At 39.1% G+C, this 20,709-nt stretch overlaps 1 protein-coding gene across 1 annotated transcript in view; it reads right to left on the bottom strand.

Moving 5' to 3' along the window:
- The window catches only part of LOC122793104 (annexin A1-like), a 301,760-nt gene extending 281,587 nt beyond the window's left edge, over nt 1–20,173 (bottom strand). Inside the window, exons 1-2 of the mRNA XM_044060836.1 lie at nt 19,987–20,173; nt 13,548–13,615 (exon numbers count right to left, since the gene is read on the bottom strand). Coding sequence (XP_043916771.1) covers nt 13,548–13,601 — 54 coding nt within the window. The 5' untranslated portion in view covers nt 13,602–13,615; nt 19,987–20,173. The remainder of the gene's footprint in view (nt 1–13,547; nt 13,616–19,986) is intronic.
- Between the last annotated feature and the right edge of the window lie 536 nt (nt 20,174–20,709).

The raw sequence follows: 20,709 nt of genomic DNA, 5'->3' as shown, positions 1-20,709 counted from the left end.
TAAAGGAGGAATGGAATACTGCAACAGTGATCAGGAAGACATCTACTGTTGTGGTAACCATGTCCTGACCGTGTTTACTGTTGCAGTATTCCCAACATACAGGCAATTCCCAATGGGCTAGGAAGGGTAGATGACAGAGAAGGGTAGATGACAGAAGAGTTGCTCAGCAGTTTAGACACGACTGACCTAACAAAAAAAGGTCACCATGACTACTTTTTATTTTGTAGTGTTTGGTAAAAGGTGTACAGAGGACCAACTAGCAGCTTTTTAAGCTACACCTGGCCTCTACTTGCTTGTGAAAAGCCCCTGATGAAAACACTGCCCTAACTGGAATGAACTTTCCAGACAGGATGGCAAGGTCTTACCATAGTGCAAGTAGCAGAAAGTTCTAGCCTTACAGATTAAAGTTGCAATAGTCTGGAGAATAAGGTTCAAATTTTTCCAAGACTAACCAGATTTTGCCTAGATAGGGGCCTGTGAATGGGCCATACAATGCAAGATTCCCCTCCCATGTTGTGAGTGGGTAGTTGGCAACAGCCTGATGGAATTGTCGAAATACTCAGGTGTAACTGGAAATTTGTCATATGATGAATGTATTGCACAAAAAGCATCTGCTCCTGCGATTGTCTTTAGGAGGGACAGATCATTCAAAAATCTGTTAGACTCAAGGAAATGGAGTAGTTATTTCTAGCAGAAAAATGGGGAAATTTTAATGGGGAATTGTATGACTATAGGAGATACCCCAGAGTATTTCAGGCTAAATGGACTGTACACACATTGCAGGGCACTGTTGCAGTAAGAATGTGGTATATGTGGCTAGATGCCAGTCATGCCCACAAAGTGACAAATGGAGTAGGCATATATCGGAGAAGAGCCACATTTAAGTTTTCTGTACTGCAACAGTTGGTTAAGGACCCTCAGGGTAGGATACTGGATGTACATTTAGATATATGTGAGAGTCAAGGTGGCAGTTAAGCAGGTGTCTGGGTGACAATGTGAATATTGCATGTCTTTTGAAGTTAAAAAATATTTTAGGTAATTAGTTCTACACATTTGAGTGAACATTTTAAAGTCTTTTATTTATTTTTTTTAATAGTGAATGTTATTTATCCGATATGCAATTGCCATGTAATGTTTTGAACTGTTGTATACACAATGGTTATATGAATCTTGTTTTTGTGTCTCTAGTTTATGCAAGCGATTAGTATAATTAATTGGGTGCCTAGGGCTGGGTTAACTAACTGTTCCGATCGGTAGGGAAGAAAGTGCTCAACCGGTGTGTGGTACAATAAAGCTTTTTGGATTTTACCAGTTGCTGTGAAGGTTTAACATTATCATTTTCTCAGGATATAGTACTAGTCCTTGAGGGACAGGATCCATACATCTAAGGAGTCTGCTTCCCACCTGGACCTGGGTATGGACAGCATCTCCACAGGAGTAATGGGGCTGAGGGGGAGTGGGAGAGGTGGTGCAAGGGTTGTCACATGTTTCTCCCAAGGGAAGCCTCCCAGCTGGCAGGCTCCCTTTGGGGTTTCTTAGAACATCTTTCAAGTAGCCTGTGGTTGTGGAGACTCAAAGGATGGAGGTTTTCAAAAACCATAACAGCTTTGACACATCCCTGTGAAAGCTTTATGCACTACCCAATCTTTTTCCGGGGTTTACATCTGCCAAGAGATGTAAAGGTTGACCTAGCCTAATCTGAATAATGTGCCTGGAAATATACGAGTGATGCCGTGAGGTCTCTTGGAAATGGAAAGAAGTTGTGGTTCACCAGATGTAATCTGCAGCCTTCAAGACTCAGGAGCTATACTGGCCTTGGCACCTGGTGATCCATGGGGTCTGTAACCTAGGCATATATTTCATGGTCTGAAATGAGCTCTAGCTTCAATGAAAGAGGGACATCCAGGATGACCACCAAGGACTGGGCCAAGAATTGAGATGCTGTATTTTTAGAAAGGTGCCAAGGGGAAAGCCTCGACCAAAGGGGTTTTGGGAATGAAGAAGCGACAGGAGTGTTCCAGACCTACGCAGAAGTTGCTTGTACTTGCCCCTCTTAGCTGTCATTGAATACTTTAACAAAAATCAGGTTTCCCTCATCAGAAAGGCACAGAAAAAGCCAACATATGAGTGAAGTAAAGTACTAATGACCAAACAGTCTTGACAGATACAAGACCTGCATTTGGGCTGGCAGCAAGAATAGTCAGAGGATCCACATACAGTCCTAAGTATAGGTTTATATAGATGGAAGTCACAGATCAGACATCCTCAGGGAAGGTAAAGCTTTGGTACTCAGGCTGGATGTCAGCCATGACAGCCCATATTAGGTCAGTAATTTCAATTAGATAATGTGTTCTGAGAATGCAACAAGCTAGCATATTTCTGCAAGAGCGTGTTTGAAACGTTTGGGGGCAAGTTGTAAACTTTCCCCAATTCATTCTATGCTCAAATTAGACTCTAGCTGCCAAAAAAAGCAATTACTAGAAAATGGAAATAACAGTGTACACAAACTGCAGTCCCAAGTACTGAACATTAAAAGGAGAAATTGGAGGTGGGATCCTTAGAAAGGGAAAATTGCCTCAATTTAAATGTAATCTGTGGGAACTATATGCAGAAATGTTCAGAAGTAGAAGTTAAACTTAATATAATGTCAAGAGTGCATGCTAGGACAAGTGTATACTGCATGGAAAGGTAAACAATTTTACACGAATATGTACTGGTGACTTGTTGTAATCCTGATAGCAAGCTTGCAGCAGCTTGCAGCAGCCTAGTTCAAATACATGGACACTTCAATGAAAATTTAAGAATAGTCATAAGCACTTACCCACTGAAAATAACGGATGAGTAAACTACTGAAAAGCAGTTTCTAATCAGTCAAGTCTTCAAAAGCAAAGGGGGGAAGAGTTGTTTCAGGTACCATTAGCAGATCAGTTTCTCAGAATGAACTGAAGTTTTTTTTTCAATTTGGCATTACTCTTAAGGGGTACACCTTGCAATGCATAGCACTGCAGAAGTCAAAGCTACTGGGCAACACAAACTGCCAGCTAATCATAAATGTAGCAGTTTATACAGTTATGATACAAGACCTACCCAAATCATAACCAGGTTATGTGCTAGACCTGGAGGCCAAGAAATTCACCTCAAGTGAGTGAATCTTGGCATCCATGTAGATATTACAATAACTGGTTATGATTGGAAAAAAAGTCACACAACTCTATAGGGGAAGAAATGCCAAAGTGGAGAAAGTAAGGGACTTTAAATACGGGACTTATCCAGAAATCTAGATTTCTGGATACATCAGGAGAGCTATTTAGGGACAGCTGAAAGTACAGGAAAATCCCTTCCATCTTATCAGACTGTAGTACTTTTCATATGGAACACATTTTTATACTATCCTGTACTACAAGCTACTGTGCAGTTGCCCGACTACAACAGTCTTAGAGCTGGCAGTTACAGCCAACAAGTAAATCAAAGGTGCAGTCTGGTCTCCCTTTCAAGGATCAGGCTTTACATGTTGCATTAGCAGCTGCAGCAATCTCCCAAAGTTCTTCCATGTCCGATCACATTTTAATATTTACCAAATACATTTCAGTTATGTACCAAATACTATCAGACTAGAGATAGTAAAACTATTACTTGGCAGATCAGAATCATTACCTAAACATTCCTCTCAATTGTTACTTTGTTTTGTGGGGGCAAACAACCACTGCAAATATTTTATGCAGCTACTTTACTGGCTTTTGCACATGGAAATTGTGGTGGCATATCCACATTTGTTAGACACCATACACTGAGACAACTTTGTGATCCAATCACACCAAATAGGATCAATTATCAGAGCACGGCTTGCTAAACAAATAGGATCAATTATCAGAGCACGGCTTGCTAAACAACCCCCTCCCCATGTCCACTGAAAACCACAGATTCCTACACATTCTGAATGTATGTCTAGACACCCCCCCCCCCCTCAATCACGCTAAAGACTTGAAGTTCTGGACATGGAGTAGAGTTCCTCAAATCACATAAAGAACTGAAAACTGCAGCAATAAAAACTACATCCATAAACTCAGACTAAAGTCTGCTACCTTTAGTTAGGTCAGGAAGACTTGATTTTTCAAGAGCTCAAAACAAATATCCACTCTGATCCAGTGAATAATGCCAACAGACTAGCTAGCAAGTTCAATGTCACCTTCATCCCAGAGACAACTACAACTTCATATCTCCCAGCTAGTCACTAACCACCAAACCAGAAAAACACTTACCTTTCTAAAGTGAGAAACCAAACCTCCTCCATGAGACCCAAAAGTTAATATGGCTATTTAAATCAGAAATTATCCATTTCCATACCTACCCAATCTCTTCAACCCAAGTTTAGCAATTGCATCTGTTCCCCCAGATATGGTCTACAGTTGTGATGCCACTTTTAAGTGTTGCTCTACCACTGACCACAGAAGTTACACCCAGTCTCTGACAAGGCTCATATGGAAAGCCAATATGAAAATATTGAACCCCTCAGAAATTCGGCTTTGTCGAGGGTAGATCCTGTCCAATTAATCTGGCAAGGTTCAATAGGATGACAGTGGATGGTGGGCACAGTTCATACAGCATGCCTTGGCAAGATAAAGGTATTTGCTTCTACACCTCATGCCAGCATTACAAGCTAAATGCACTTGTTGATCCCAGTGTAGCAGGGGGGACTGGAACATGCTTCAGTTTGATAACACCCATTCAGTGAGGGAGTCCAGTAGCAGACACTGCCAAGTAACACTTCCAGGTATCCTTCTTGGGACCTCTGCTAGTCCGCTAATTTTCTGACCTGAAATAGCAAACTAGGACTTCTGGCGAATGACACAGGTAGTCCCAATTTGTATCCATTATGCCAGTTAGATGCCAAGGGGTGCAAAGATGCTCAGTTTTGGTAACAATCCCTCCCTCCAATTTACAGTAAAAGTTAACCACTTCAAAATGAGAACAGATATTTGAACATGGGTTGATGTTACACAAGGTATAGGAATTGGTCACAGTGTGGTTGAAAAAGAAGTAGTCATCTTTACCACCCTTGTGTTCTACATCAGTCAGGCCCATCATACAATACAAATGTCCCCCTTTGGGAGGTCAGCAACAAAAAAAGGCCACTGAGGTTCAGGAACACACACAAGGTCTTACAACACCTGAACTACCAGGAGAGACTGAAAGCTCTATCCTTGTATTCAGACAGTCCAGGAGGCCACCACCACCTTGCTATTTGTATTAAATTTTACAGAAAACAAGCTAGAACAGCCTTCCTGTCAACACTATTATACCTAGTTTTCTCACTTTGTACTTCCTTTTCCAAGTGTATTATGAATACATACACAGTGCAGTCAGTTTAGTAGGATACAGTAAACAGTTAACCGAAACTAGTGTGCAAGTCAAACCAAACAAAAAGGCCTACACTAATACGGTACCCTATTATACTACTATCTTTAACAGTAATTCATGCAACCAGAAACTAGTTATCTGGTATCTACCATCCCTCATGCCAGTCAGCTTTTACTTCAGTTACACACTGAGCAAAGAATTGGGGAAATGTCTCCACATTACAGGCACTTGCCAGTACAATTAGTACAATTAACAGATTAGGACGGCCTGAGCAAGTGTTTGAGAACAAGAGGCATCCCACCAAAACTTAAACAGTTAAGAGGAATGCTTTCAGTGTGGTAATATAATAAAAAAGGTAGTGAACTGAACCCAACAACTTTGTGAAAATAGCAAGCATGGACACCCAAATAAGTGTCTGGGCAAGTCTGCAAGAGTGAGTGAAAGCCTAAAAGCTCTGAATAAAATGGTGCTCATAATTAAAAGCAAAAACAAAATATATACCAGTCCCATCCCTCCAAGCAGCACAAAACCATGTCTGGCACTGTATAGTTACTGAAATGAGGAGGGGGAGAATTGCAAGTATTCCGAGGTTCAAGGACAAAACTATACGTCCAATAGTTGCATTACTTTACAGAAACATTGTAGAACATTGTAGCACACCCAATTTATGATCAGCACCAACTGTCCCTATCCAAGAGGACATGGGTGAAACCCCCAGAGTGAACAGTTTCCAATCCAGTTAGCCAAGTTGCGTTTAAGCAAGGTCATTCAGCTCTGTTTAAATTGAACTGGGAGTTTGTTCCAGAGTGGCAGCCTCTGGGAGGCTAATCTGTCTCTCCAGCAAGTCCCATTTATGTTGCAGGCTAGGTAAAGGTCTGCAGAGAGTCTTGTATGTGCAACAACCTCATTAAGGCAGAGTCCAAGACTGCTCTGTAGGCCAGGCACAAGTCTCCACTAAGCAGTCTATACAAGAGACTAGTGATCTTCCTCACCACAGTGGACACATTATTAAATCAAAGTCAAGGCTGCTATCAACCAGTGTTCCCAAAGTCTCTTAACACTGGGTTTTGAACTTAGTGGGGGCATTGTTAATGTTGCAGTTTGCCGAGATTTCATTTTACTAAATGGGATAATACAGGTTTTGCATCAAGTTTTAAGTCAGTGGCTTTGGCACCAACTGTTTGCCTGCAAGTCTTTTGCAGTACAAGTAAGTTGTGTGCTTCAATGGATTACACCCAGTTTCAGTGAACTTGGTAAGCCACAAGCAAACTATTTCACCTGAACCATTGATAGCCGAACTAGTTGTAGAGTTAATAAAACATGAAAAGTCCCATCAGGATCAGTTACAGTGCAACCTTTTGCATCTTACAGCTGGAAAGAGATGGGGGGTAACCAATAAGGGCATCTGAACAGGTGTAATCAGCACTCAGCTCTACTTTTGAACAGATCCAAACATGCAGTAGGTAACAGATCCTTTTTGTACTGAGCAAGGATCATAAGGGTGGTCAAATTGAGACCAATTCTGAAATAGCAGGAAATGTAAGGACTGGTACTAACACAGCCTGGCCGACAAGGTGCCTCTAGTAGCCCAAAGCCACTGCAACAGGTTCCATAGGCAAAGGGAAACTACTGATTCCATTACAAACCACATTAAGATTGAATGTTTCCAATGTAACAAAAGGGAAGCACGTACAGTCTTAAGCCCCCTCTGACAGTGTGGGGAAGATAGGTGGCACATTACCAGCAATTGGCATCTTGAACCTGCATCTCCTCCTGATAGCAGCCTATCCTGGTAGAAAGGTAATGGAGGCAGTCCAAGTAGGTACTGCAGTTGCCACTCTGTCCACTTATTTGCAGGAGTTGCTTTTTAAGCAGTCTGCTCCTATAAGGGTCATGGAAGGTGTATCTTTTCCAGGTAACACTGGTCAGTTCATATGGACTAGAAGGGATAGCCGTTAGGAGGAAGAGCAAAATGGGGGAAAGTGATGCAATATAGTATCATTAGCCTTGGTCTTTGATTCATTCTCTGCATAATTGAAGCTTTGTCCAGGGTGTTATACTTTGACTTGCATTTTCCTGTCACTAGAAACTAATTTAAAGTCGCTTGTAATTCTGAATTTGTTTAATTAAAAAAATTCTATGAGCCGTCTGAAGTACAAGACAGCACACTTACCATAACTAGCATTAGTATTTTTCCATTGGTTAGGGCCATTAACTTGAGCAGTCTTTGGCAGGTCACCACTTCAAAACATTACGAAGTCTGCATTTGGTGTGTGTGGTAGAGAGGACACATGCACTGGCCCAGTAATCAAGGAGCCTCAAATCCTTCCCACTAGGACCAGTGAGAGGCATGCACATCAGGAATGACAATAAGTACACACAGTAAAGTTTCCCTTAAGAGCACACAAATCAGTCTGGGGCTGGTTTCTCCCCAAATACTGAAACAAGACTCCCCACTGGCACAGCTATAGGGTACAGATCTCAGCCTAGTTGAGACCTCCAGCACCCTCTGTCCACCCAGTGCTTTGTGGCCCTGCCCAAGTAGCTGACACTTTCATACAAAAACAGACTCCTGGGGAAGGCTGGCACAGGTTCTCCAGCTATGCCCCCTTCTTGCCAGAAGATGAGGTAATAATTCCCTGCCACAAACCACCAATATTAGCCACTACCAAACCCAATTTTACTCTGGAATATTGACCAGTGTGACCAGAACTCAAGGCTCATTGGAGTGGCTTTGTACAGTATCACTATATACATGCAATGTACTCATCTCTACAAAAGAGCCACAGTTGAAAGGTTTTAAAATATTTAATAAAAACCCAAGACAAATTTCAATTAAATGCCAATTGCAATTAACTCTGTTCAAAACAGAAGGAAATCCTTAGGCCAGACATTATGTCTCAGAGCTCTGCTTTCTTCCAGCAGAGGGCACTGTAGTTATATTTTTTGAACTTCAACATTTAACAGTTTTCTTACATTTAATAGGGCAGGCCAGTGGATTGTATTCACATTTACAATGACAGAAGTCTTGCTAGGCTGCCATCCTTCACAGGGAAGAGTCTGCCAGATCAACAATCAATTGCTCAATCATAGCAAAACAGGAGTCAGCACAGGATCCAAAAGCAGCTTTATTTTCTGTCTCTCACTCTAGCGCCTCGGCCACAGTAAGCCTTCAAGGAGTAAACTAACAATACTAAAGCACACTTTATATAGTCACAAAAACCATTCAATTACATCATTAAACAATTAATCAATAAAATTGATGTGCACCTACAAGCTAAATAACATTCTTCCAATTACATTCTGTATTCAAGCCTCTAGGTACTAAAGTGTCATCTTTTAAAATAAAAGTAGTTTCCTTCTTTAAAAATAATCTACCCACAACTAATTCATCAGGTTCCATTTTAGCTACCTGTTGTAAAATGGTGCCTTTTAAACTCTCACTACTGCCATTGTGAAATTCACAAAAATGTAAGGCTAAAGGGCTCTCCATTTTTTTTTTTTATTTCTTATGTCCCTCAAATGTTCTAAAAGTCTAACCTTAAACATTCTTTTCGTTTGACCGATGTAAAATTTATTGCAACCACATTTGAGGGCATAGATTACCCTGAGTTATATGAGCCCTCCAAAAAAAAAAATTGTTATTAATTTTGAAAAAAGTTCTATGTATATATGAACAAGCTTGACATTTTCCACATGGAAAAGTACCCAAAATAGTTAACTGAATGGGTATTTTCACAATCAATTTAGAAAACCTAGTCCATACAACAAAATCTTTAATGCTTTTACCTTTTGTATAAGAAAAATTTTTTTTTTATCTTTAAATTCTTTAATTCAAAGTTGTCTAAAAATTCCCAGAAATGTAATATTTGATTTGATCATATTACTACAAATATTATACTTAGATACTATAAATAAATTATCTACACAATTAATAGTTTTATTAGATATAAAAATCTCTCTTTTTTGTTTATTAGATCTATCAAATCTAAGTTTAATAATTCTATCAATATCACTTTCAACTAACTTATCATAATTTCTCCTCAAAAACATCTTTAGTTTTATGAACCTCTTTAAAAAATCTCAGTGTTACATAAACGTGAAATTCTTAAGAATTCTCCATATGGTAAAGCATTGATAACATGAAAGGGATGGCAACTGTCAGCTTTCAAAAAATCATTTGGCTCTCCAAATTTTCTATGTAAGCTAGTTAAAATGGGTTGACCATCAATACCCTGTACATTCACACCTAAAAACTGTGTTCCCACACTGTAAACCATCAAAACAAATTTTTGTACATATTCTTACCTCCTTCACATTAAGTCATCAATAAATCTATAATACAATTTAACATATTTTTGTACAAATTCATTATTATAGATACATTCCCTTTCTACAAGGCCCATGAAAATATTTGCATACATAGGTGCAAAGGGAGCACCCATTGCTGTTCCCTGCTTCTGTTGAAAAATCAAATTGTCAAAACAAAAGTAATTGTTTTCTAAACAAAATTGTGTCAAATCAAGCACATAGTGAGTTAATGGCTTTTTCTCCCATAATCTTATACAACGCCTCTAGGCCGTATTTATGTTGAATGTTTGTATAAAGACCAACATCCAACGTGACCCAAAACATATTTTTATTCCACGTAATTGACTTTATTTTGTCCAAAAAGTCAAGAGTTTTTAATATAAGAAGGAAGACAAACTGCTTCCTTTAGCAACACTTTATGCAACACTACACCTAAATTGTGCAAAAAATATTTCCTGGCAGACACTAGGTCTGCCTGGTGGATTTTCTGGGTCTTTATGTATTTTAGGGAGGCAATAAAAATATGCTGGTCCAGTATCCCCTTAGGCTAAATTTCCCTTTCACATCTTTGTCTAGCCAAAATCCTAGGCGAAGACCTTTGTGAATTAAATTAATATATTTAACTTTAGCTTGTTCAATGGCATCCTGATGAACTATACTATAAACTGTTGAGTCACTCAATAAATCCCAACACATTTTAAAATATTGACTATTATGCATGATTATTATTTTGTTCCCCTTGTCAGATGGCTTTATAACTAGTTCTGTCTGTTGTGAAAAATTCTTCAATTCCAGCCATTCTAATTTAGATAAATTGTATTCAACTTCATTCTTATCAAAATGATTTAAATAATATTCTAATTCAAATTCTAACATCGCGTGTAGTTTCTTAATGCCTTCATGACTAAACGGAGGCATAAAGGTGCTGTTCACCTTAACACCCGAGGTATCAATATACCTCTTTTCATAAACTTCACTATCACACGAAACAAACGACCATCTGAGTCTGAAATAGAATACTCGGAACTTGAACCATGCACAATGTCATTCTTAGGCACTAAAACATTAAAATAATACCACATATGAAGCTTCCTAATAAAACTATACAGCTCAATTTTACATTCATACAGTTTTGGAAGCACCGTGGGTACAAATTTAAGACCACAATTTAGAACTGATAAGAAATGTTCAGAAATGTCAAAACCAGATAGGTTAACCACATTATTTGTTAAAGTTCAATACCATCTGGTTCGTTTGTCTCTCCAAGGGCGCTGAGGCCCATTTCTGTAGTATTCCTGTTCGCCAAACCCTCTTTTGCGTGATTGTGCGTAACCTGGGTTCCGAAAATGATCTGGAAAAAAATGGCAATTCGCTGGAGACGGCAGACCTGGAAATTCATTGGTCTCTACGTCATTGAGACATCTATCTGAAGTTTGATTAGGTGTATTAACGCTAGAGGTACTAGCCACTCTGTTATCTGGATGTTGATTGGATGTTTGAGCCACAAGGCGGGTATGTTGATTACGAAAAAGATACACATTGCCTTTATCAAAATCTCTCAAGTCCCTTTGCAGTTTATGCATCTTTTGATCAATTATTTTCTTTTCTAAAATATGAACTTTGTCTTGAATATCTCTGAAACAGGCATCCAGTCTAGTGCGATCTGGCACAGCTATAGGGTACAGATCTCAGCCTAGTTGAGACCTCCAGCACCCTCTGTCCACCCAGTGCTTTGTGGCCCTGCCCAAGTAGCTGACACTTTCATACAAAAACAGACTCCTGGGGAAGGCTGGCACAGGTTCTCCAGCTATGCCCCCTTCTTGCCAGAAGATGAGGTAATTTCCTGCCACAAACCACCAATATTAGCCACTACCAAACCCAATTTTACTCGAATATTGACCAGTGTGACCAGAACTCAAGGCTTATTGGAGTGGCTTTGTACAGTATCACTATTATACATGCAATGTACTCATCTCTACAAAAGAGCCACAGTTGAAAGGTTTTAAAATATTTAATAAAAACCCAAGACAAATTTCAATTAAATGCCAATTGCAATTAAGGAATTCCTTAGTCCAGACATTATGTCTCAGAGCTCTGCTTTCTTCCAGCAGAGGGCACTGTAGTTATATTTTTTGAACTTCAACATTTAACAGTTTTCTTACATTTAATAGGGCAGGCCAGTGGATTGTATATAGCCACTAAAGCTATTCCTAGTCTGGTTACAGGTAACCATGGGCATTTCAAATTCTGCTTTACCTTTTGCCCCTCACCTCACTGTACAACCTCAACCCTCTGGTTCACTAACTTAACCGTTTGCAAAGTCTCCAAGTAGAGAAGTAAATACTAAAATGAACTTTGAGCAGGCTAGAACATAAAAAGGTGCACAGGTGTTTTTCCTTTCTAAAAAGCTCTAAGGTTACACAAAGGACATCTCCTGCCGACATACATGGTCACAGCTGTGCCATGCATTTCTCAATGCAAGTCCAAACTATTTGTACTTGCAAACAAGACAGCATGCCTAAATGACAACACACACATTAGGAGGGGAAAAACTGTTCCCTTCTGATGGAGTCTGTACATCTCATCTGTCCACAACTACTTTTGAGCTTGTACCACTACTTCCACACAATTCTTATGTTCAACTTAAAGGCTTCATGGGAGGGCCTGTACTCTTTCCCCAAGGGCAACACATCTAAAGCTATGCTTTTCAAAGAAAAGCCCCAAGTTTTGTTTTCATTGCATCAGTTTCTGAACTATTTTAATGCATTTCCCACAAAATGGCAGATGGGGCCTACCTTCATAACACAATATTTTCATTCCTTCTTCCCAAGATACATTTCAAGTCCTCTAGGAGTCATGCTAGACATAATGGCATGAGAAACCCACAGTGGACTACACTTCTAACACAGCTTCTTCTAGGTTTCCCTGACTGAGCTTAGAGTCAGAGCTTGCTCTGCACTATAAATAGATGTTGGCTACTTTAAGTTAAAGTAGGCAAATAGCAGGCTTTTGTAAAAAGGGATTTAGAACCAAGACATTCCCGAGGTGTGGGGGAACTCAATGCAGTAAATGAGCCTATATGTACAGACAAGTATGATGCTACTTCCAACAACTTCAGTGGCAAGTTCCCATGAATGATGCAGAATTTAAATGCATTTTAGTTTAATTACTGATAACGTTTAACCCCTTTAATATTCTGTATTTACATAGTTTGTCCTAAGATAGTAGGAAAACATACCAAACCTACACATTTTAGAATAGCAACCATTGCAGTTGAGCCTAACCACCAATATGGTGAAAAAGATTAGGAGTATGTAGAAAGCAGAATAGGAGGTTGACTAGGATAACACATGTGCACACCCCATGTGTATATTTGTGCACATCTGTATACATGTGTTATGTGCAGAAATAACAATTTCACTAGATGTACTTGCACTGTACTGTATCCCATCCCACATACTATAGATGCTACACTTTTTATACACATACGCATCTGTGTAAGAATGCACACTTACATTTTCATTTTGTTTTTTTATTTAAAGGACATCACGTAAAGAGGCATACAATCTGTCATTACACTTTTGTACATACAGGCAGGATGTGGTACACATGTAGCATATGTAATATTGCATACACAGTTATGTGGATTAAAATACATGCAAGTACTTATTTCCTGTTTAATGCACATGGTAAATGCATACAAGCAGGCTTTTGGTACCCACACAACATATCAAAAATGATCCCTTAGCTTGCATTTCAAAATTCTTGATTTCTTTCTGCTATCTAAAGGAGAGCTTCTGCAAGTACCATCTATCACATTACAAAACTTTAAAGACACAAACGGACACAGTCACCATGAAGCAGCACATAATACTTACTGAACTTGGTGAAATATACTCCAAATGGACTAGCATATGTGAAACGAAAGCCATTTTCTGATGCAAGTCTGCAATTAATTCAGAAACAAAACAAAAGCAGAATTAGGTAAACATAGCCAATTCAAAAAAGCTTTGTATAACCATAAACACAAAATACTAGAGCTTTAAGTAGTTCATAAAAAGCCCTGCCCTGATATTTCAAGTCTACTATTTCATAAGAATGAAATGTATCATGTTGCACTACATTCAAATGTTGTAAACTTTGTTGCAAGAATCTTGAATAGCCAAGGATATTTGCTAACAAGCAAGAAATGAACAAAGTTACCAAAGACACAGATTTTGTAACAGCTGGTTTTATGCCCCTAAAAAGGGCAGCTAATGTAGCCACATTAAAACAAACAATGGTGGCCCCTGCAGTCTGACCATTGTCACAGTACTGTAAAGAATGATACTAAACATCTGAAAAAAATCTGCTGAAACATGGGTGCCAAATTCTCCAACCTCATGCAAGAGGCTAAAGTTACGGTTTCTAAAGCAAGATTCAGGAAACTAGTGAAAAGTAGCTTACGGGACACAGCCTTTGTGACTATTAAAGAACTCTACAGGGACACAGCCTGGCCTTCCAGAGCACACAAGTACTGCATTTCCTTAGTAAGCATTCAACTTTGAGACTGCAGAATCTTTGCTCTACTTCAAAAGTGCTGCAAACACCAGGTATGGAGATAAGTCACCTCCATCAAAACACAATGGGGAGAACAACTACTTCAAACAAAGCAGCACAAGGGGATATTAAAATGGGGAGGAAAATGCATACAACACTGAAAAAAGGAAAACATGTATATTGGTATTAAACAAAACACCGGCAACAGAGTGGCCATAGAACTCTGGGTATGCAATGGAAAGGAGAAACAAAGCTCAACAGGGGTCACAATCATACCTCTCAGCATCTTACAGCAAGAAATCCCTGTACAACAAACATAAATTGGGAGTCAGTGGGGAGAGAATACCAAAAATAGGAACAAGCTTTAAATATTGCTCTTAAACAGTTAGCCAAATGCATTAGCATAAATGTTCTGGAGGGTATGAAGTCTCATTATCCCAACAGCAATCTTTAATGGATTTGCCATAAAACAAAGCTTATGAAAAACAGACCAAAAAGTATGAAAAATCCTGAACATTCTGCAAAAAATGTTAGAGGTATGGACTTGATGCATTTACAGGTTCAGATACAATAGGGAAGGACTTTAACCCTAGTGAGGAGAATGTAGTGAAGTGAAAAGTCTTGGACAGCTGTAGTACAAAGACAACTAAAATGGAGGAAGAATTAAACTAGTCAAAAAGAAAGTCCACAGGGGGTCCAAATATTTTACTAAACTAGGAGATACTCATCTGACATTAGAAGTAAATATTTTGGGGCCTGAACTTGTGCCAAAAAAAGGGGACATCCTTAAAGCCCAGCAATTAAGCACATCATCCCTGCAGTTTTACTACCACTGCAATAATGTGCAATGCTGCCATTTGCCATAAAAATCGAAGTCGGAGAAGGAGGTATACATTGAGTGGTTAAGGGTTATTCAACCTAGTGTAGCAAAGCAGGAAGAGAATATTCTAGCCTGGGTGACAACAGGCAAATAAAAGGTTCAATCCCAATACCAGCCCCAGGAGAGGCAACATGGTGAAAAATGGCCTGCAAGGGCACCACAACCAAAAGCTCTTCCTGCAAGCCAACAGGATGCAGGTGTCAAGCATTTTGGTTGTCGAGATCCATTTTCATATGCAAAATGGAATGGAGAAATAGGGAGGTTACATTCAGGGCATCAAAGTCGCACATTTTAAAAATGAGAAACCCTGGTAAATGTGCCTTCTTGGCAGGCTTACCTCATTCCCTGATATACAGGAGTAGACTTTAGCTCATCACATTAAAGTCAAATCCTGCTATCCAACATAAGACAGTGCCATGGATCAAAACTTTGGCAGATATGTCAGTAAAGACCATACAGAAAAAATAAATGTGGTCATCTGTAAAGTTCTCTGCAAACTTTCCTGTACTGTATTATAGGAGATGTACATTTTCTCTACAAATAGTGTTCCCAGCATACTGCTAGTATACTAAAATTCATGCTCCACACACGTGTAAGGTGGTCTGACATCTTGGTACAGATGCTTAGATCTTGCCAGTATCTTCCACTGGTCATGCATGCAACAGCTAAGATTTTTTGCGACAGACACAGACACTCAAACCAGACAAGTAAACAGTACAATTTGTATGGAATGTTCACATTACGGAGGACAGAAGGAAGATATGGATGGCAGCTGAAGGTCAATACACAAGATAAGAGAAAAATAACCCTTCTACAGCTCATCTAAAACAGGGACACAGGTTAGAGCGTTTAAATGTACAAGACAGGTGAACACACGTTGTGGCACAGCAAGTTGAGTCTTGCACAGCTGTGTCCTTATGTGCCAACATTTACCCAGATTTGAGAGAAGTCCCTTCCTTTGTCAACTGCTTTTCCCTCCCTTATGTCTCAATGTAGTCATCACACACTGTCATTTTAAGATGGAACTACTGAAAGCAACCAGTAATCAAACATCTCTCTCCACCATCTTAAGAGGACACAGAAATGACCCAAGTACTACCAAGATGGAACTACTGCAAGCAACCAGTAATCAAACCCACCTCCCATCAACAAATCACTCCTGTTTCCATAACTCCCTCAAGAGTTCTTACCATTTCAGCACAATGGTCCAGGTCTAATCAGTATGCAGTACTGAAGTCTCCCTAATGAATCATTTCCTTTTAAACAAAAAGGAATACCCTTCCTTTCAGCAGATTTTTGCACCTAGTTCACTTGTACACCTTATTAGCAGAAAAGGATTCCTCGTTTACACTGCTGTAAGCCTATACTGAAGTCCAATCTGAAAATTAACTCTGCTCTTGCTGCCTTTTAGCACTTGGTACCATCTGTTCAAGTATCCATAAGTATCCAGAATAGTTTTAAGAGCAATCATTTTGAACATACTACATAAAGTCCCAAATGGAAGATTCTAGGTTACAAACTAGTGGTACAGACAAACACTCCAGCAGAGTCATTTTAAAGGAGCATCGTGACATGGGCATACATTTAACCAAGTAAGGACATAGCCAGATCAGTACAAGAACAAAGAGGGTTGACACCAACTTAGTATACCAGTACATTTGTATGTAGACGATGTATTACCACAAATTCACCAAAGATACATCTACATAAAATCCCAGACCACACAGTACAATCACAGCTTACTATCATCAATACATAGTTCCTGACATTTCAGAACACAGCAGACTATTGCTTCACTACATTCACTAGTTTTGTCATTGGACTTAAAGCACCTACCATCAGAACATATTGCTTCTCCACTGTACAGTAACTTCACCTAGGGAAGTACTCTTAAAAAGATTTAAAAAAATCTAGAAGCTTTCCATTTACTCATGTTTAACCCCAAAAAAAAACCTTCACAAAAAGAGTGAAGGGTCACAAGCATGTTACACCTCTGATTTGCTAAATTTTATCCACCTAGTTGCACTCACTCATTTTCAGTGCTGTAAGACAGAATCTGAACAGACTTCGAACTCAAGAGCATGAACAATTAGCTTCAATTACCTCACCTTCCAGAAGCACTGTCTCAAGGTCAGTTCTTTCACCAGAACCACAACTTACCAGGTAGTCCCCCCACCCCCGACATATCCCCCCCATACACTGCCTTCAAATCCATCCACCCCCCACCACACTCCTGCACATGTGGTCAGGGTGTCAATTCAACAGTGACAATGTGGAGCCAAGGTTTACACCACCAGCTGGTTAGCCCTGTTACTGTAATCCAGGCACATCACACCTATAGCTAAGAATCAGAGGATCCTCTTCTACTGTGCCACCACCTACGCTACTTTATATTTTAGTTTCTTCAAAAGACGACTCCGGTACCAAAGACAAATGTAGAACAGCAAAAACACAACTTTATTTTACAAGCAATAACTGCTAGTTCCATTAAAACTGTCTTTCTGCTTTTCCCGGTTAGGGGTTGCCACAGCGGAACTCAATTGGCAGTAGATTTTTACGTGCTGGCTTGCCGGGCCTAACACAACCTTCAATGAAGGAACGCCCATTCACACATGTCAACACACAGAAGACGCTCTGAGAATCAAACGTGCAACGTCTGAGAGGCGACAATGCTACGTACCCAATTTCTTAGTACAAGAAATATTTACACACTTTATAACAAGAAAGGATTTAAATCAAAGGTGAAGCCAGAGTGATTAAAGGCAATCATGGGTAATTACTGTACACATCCACTTGTCTTATACAGTAAGATTTGAGAAAGAAAATTCTCTCAGTCTTACAGCTCTGTGCTATTCTTCCACATGGTTTCCATATTCTGCTGCTTTGTTGATGTAGTGCACATGCATATGGGACTTAGGGTTACCACCTGTCCCACTTTGCGAGGGACAGTCAGTCTTTGGGCAGTTGTGTCCTGACAAAAAATATTAAAAATGGCAAATGTCCTGAGATTGTAGGGCATAATTATGTCCCATATTTTATGGGATAGTTACATAAAATAGTTATTTCTGTATCTAAAATACAGAAATGTTACAAGAAACAGAATAAGCAACTAAACTGCTACAAGAATAAGCTTTTATTTAGACAAAAAAGTTTAAGTTCTATCCTTTGTACTGACTGTGGGTATGTGTCAGCCTGTAAAATCTGGTGTGTCCTGAAATTGTCCCACTTTGGCCATTTGAAAAGGTGGCAACCCTAATGGGACTTGCATTACACACAGTACATAAGTGCCCTGGAAAGCAACAGGGAAAGGAAGATTTCTGTTACCTTTTTTTTTTTTTTTTTTTTTTGGGATACAAGAAAACTCCACCAAAATTAAAAAAAATATATATTATATATATATATATATATATATATATATATATATATATATATATATATATATATATATATATTATATATTTTTTTTTTTTCTGAGCATTTCTCAGATTCCCAGAGAATGACTATATGACTACCAATGGGGCTTGACATTTTTTTTTTTTGGGGTTATGACTGGTCAACCAGAGTGCATGTTTTTGAATGTTAGCAAGCTACCACCATACAAGAAAACTCCACCTTAAAAAATATATATATAGTTTTTCACTTTGGCCATTTTCTGAGCTATTCTCAGATTCCTATAGAATGACTACCAATGGGGCTTGACATATGCGATTTTAATTTTTCTAATGAGTTATACAACCAAAACAGTAACTAAACTGCAGGCCTTGGTTCAAAGTATCTTTCTGTAATGGTCCACATTTGTGGGCATCTCACATCTTGTTTTACAGTATACTAATGAGTTGTACAACCAAAACAGTAACTAAACTGCAGGCCTTGGTTCAAAGTATCTTTCTGTAATACAAGATCAATTGACTGCCCCCCCAAAAGGTGCCGATACAGAAAAGTCTGAAAATATTTGTAAAGTAAAAAAGTCAGACATCTTTGATACCACAATCAATTCATCTTGAAAAATGTAAAACAATATAAACATCAGTACTGTGATGCCGTTATGTAGATTTGTCAAGTGACAACTACCTTTGAACCACCGACTGATTTAATTGCCATGTTTTACTACGATAGGCATTTCTACAATGGAAGCAGCTATACTTCAGTATTATGCCCATCTGTAAAGGCAATTTGGTACGCCATGCAATTGTAGACAAATTGCTCTGCAAAATTATGCGAGAGGTTAAACAACGTTAATGGTCTTGCAATTAAAGTTTTCAAAAGTACAGGCAGGTTTCAGGTACCTACACAAACACTAGAATCCTGCTATAGGGAGAACTGAGAGAAGGTGGAGTTTTCTTTAAACTGGCTATTACTAAGTTCAGAGGCGATACTCCCGTTACATAAAAAGGGGACTCTAGGCGCCAGGCATGACTCACATTATCCTGGCCAAGTTAACTCAAACATTGCCAACATACTCCTTATGCCACTCCCAATTCGTAATTGTAGTTCTGGAATATGGGGGGCACTTTTCCTACTCCTATAACTTACGTCCCCCCCCCCCCCCCAATTACTTTTAACAAGCAAATGATAACTGCCAAACGCAATAAAATTATATAAATACAATAAGTGGTCCGGGAGGGGTACAGAAAGTGAAAACTTTGAACCACATTAGTCTATCCACTACTGGAATTTCACCCCCCCCAAAAAAAAAAAAGTTATATATATATACGTTTTTTTTTCGGAAGGCTTGCTGATTTGCATAGCTTCCTAATGCAGTGGGATTACTCCAAATCCCTTGTGTTTTACCATTTTAATGCAATAAAGCAATTTTTTGGGCAGTGAATAATAAGGACCCCACCCAGCTGTACACCCGTAAAAAGCTTACAATTACTTACTGTTTCCGAGTCACTTACCTCTAGGGTAGAACAGATGCCAAAAGTAGGATGCTCGACTTAAATCTACCGTGAAGGGAAAAGGCAGCAGCAGCAAGCGGACCACGGCTACAAGGAATTTGGAGAGCCCGTACAGTACACGTAGAGCATAGATGTAACCTCCTTTATGAGACTGGGGAACTTCCACCACACCCAGCAAGAGGAGGGGCTGGTAACAGTGCTAAAGGGAACTCCGTTGCTAGGTTATGTTTTACTTGCTCAGCAGCACCGCCCTTCAAAAAATATGGAACTATTTCACCGAAAAAAAAGGAAATTTATTTTACATTAAAAGAGATTATTTCGTTCTGTCCAGTCACGCATTTTAAGTATTGATACTATTCACTCCAAGAAATTGAAAGTTAAAGAAAACCCAGATGATGTACATTTTCACTTTTTCAGAATAGTTGGCAATCTATAACCGTTAGTCTCACATACCAATTTCTTGGTGCAAGAGATCAGGACAAAGCCTAAAATTATCGGAGAAATGGGGCTGACCAACAGGACAGATTTTAAATATTGCTCTTTTAAACTTAGTTGCTAGAATAAAAGGATTTGAGTTAACATGTATTTTCTGGAGGATATGAAGTCTGATACTCAAATGTATGTCTTTTAGTGGCTTCGATCCTCAGTGATTTGCCAGAAAACCACACATTTTATGAGAGACCAAAATATGAATAAAAATCAGGACATTCTGTCAAAATCTGG

The sequence above is a fragment of the Protopterus annectens genome, chromosome 2.part0, assembly GCF_019279795.1.
Source record: "Protopterus annectens isolate FY-2018-M chromosome 2.part0, PAN1.0, whole genome shotgun sequence".
Classification (NCBI taxonomy): Eukaryota; Metazoa; Chordata; order Ceratodontiformes; family Protopteridae; genus Protopterus; species Protopterus annectens.
Note: the sequence above shows the minus strand (reverse complement) of the source record. Positions and strands in the feature narration are given on the sequence as shown.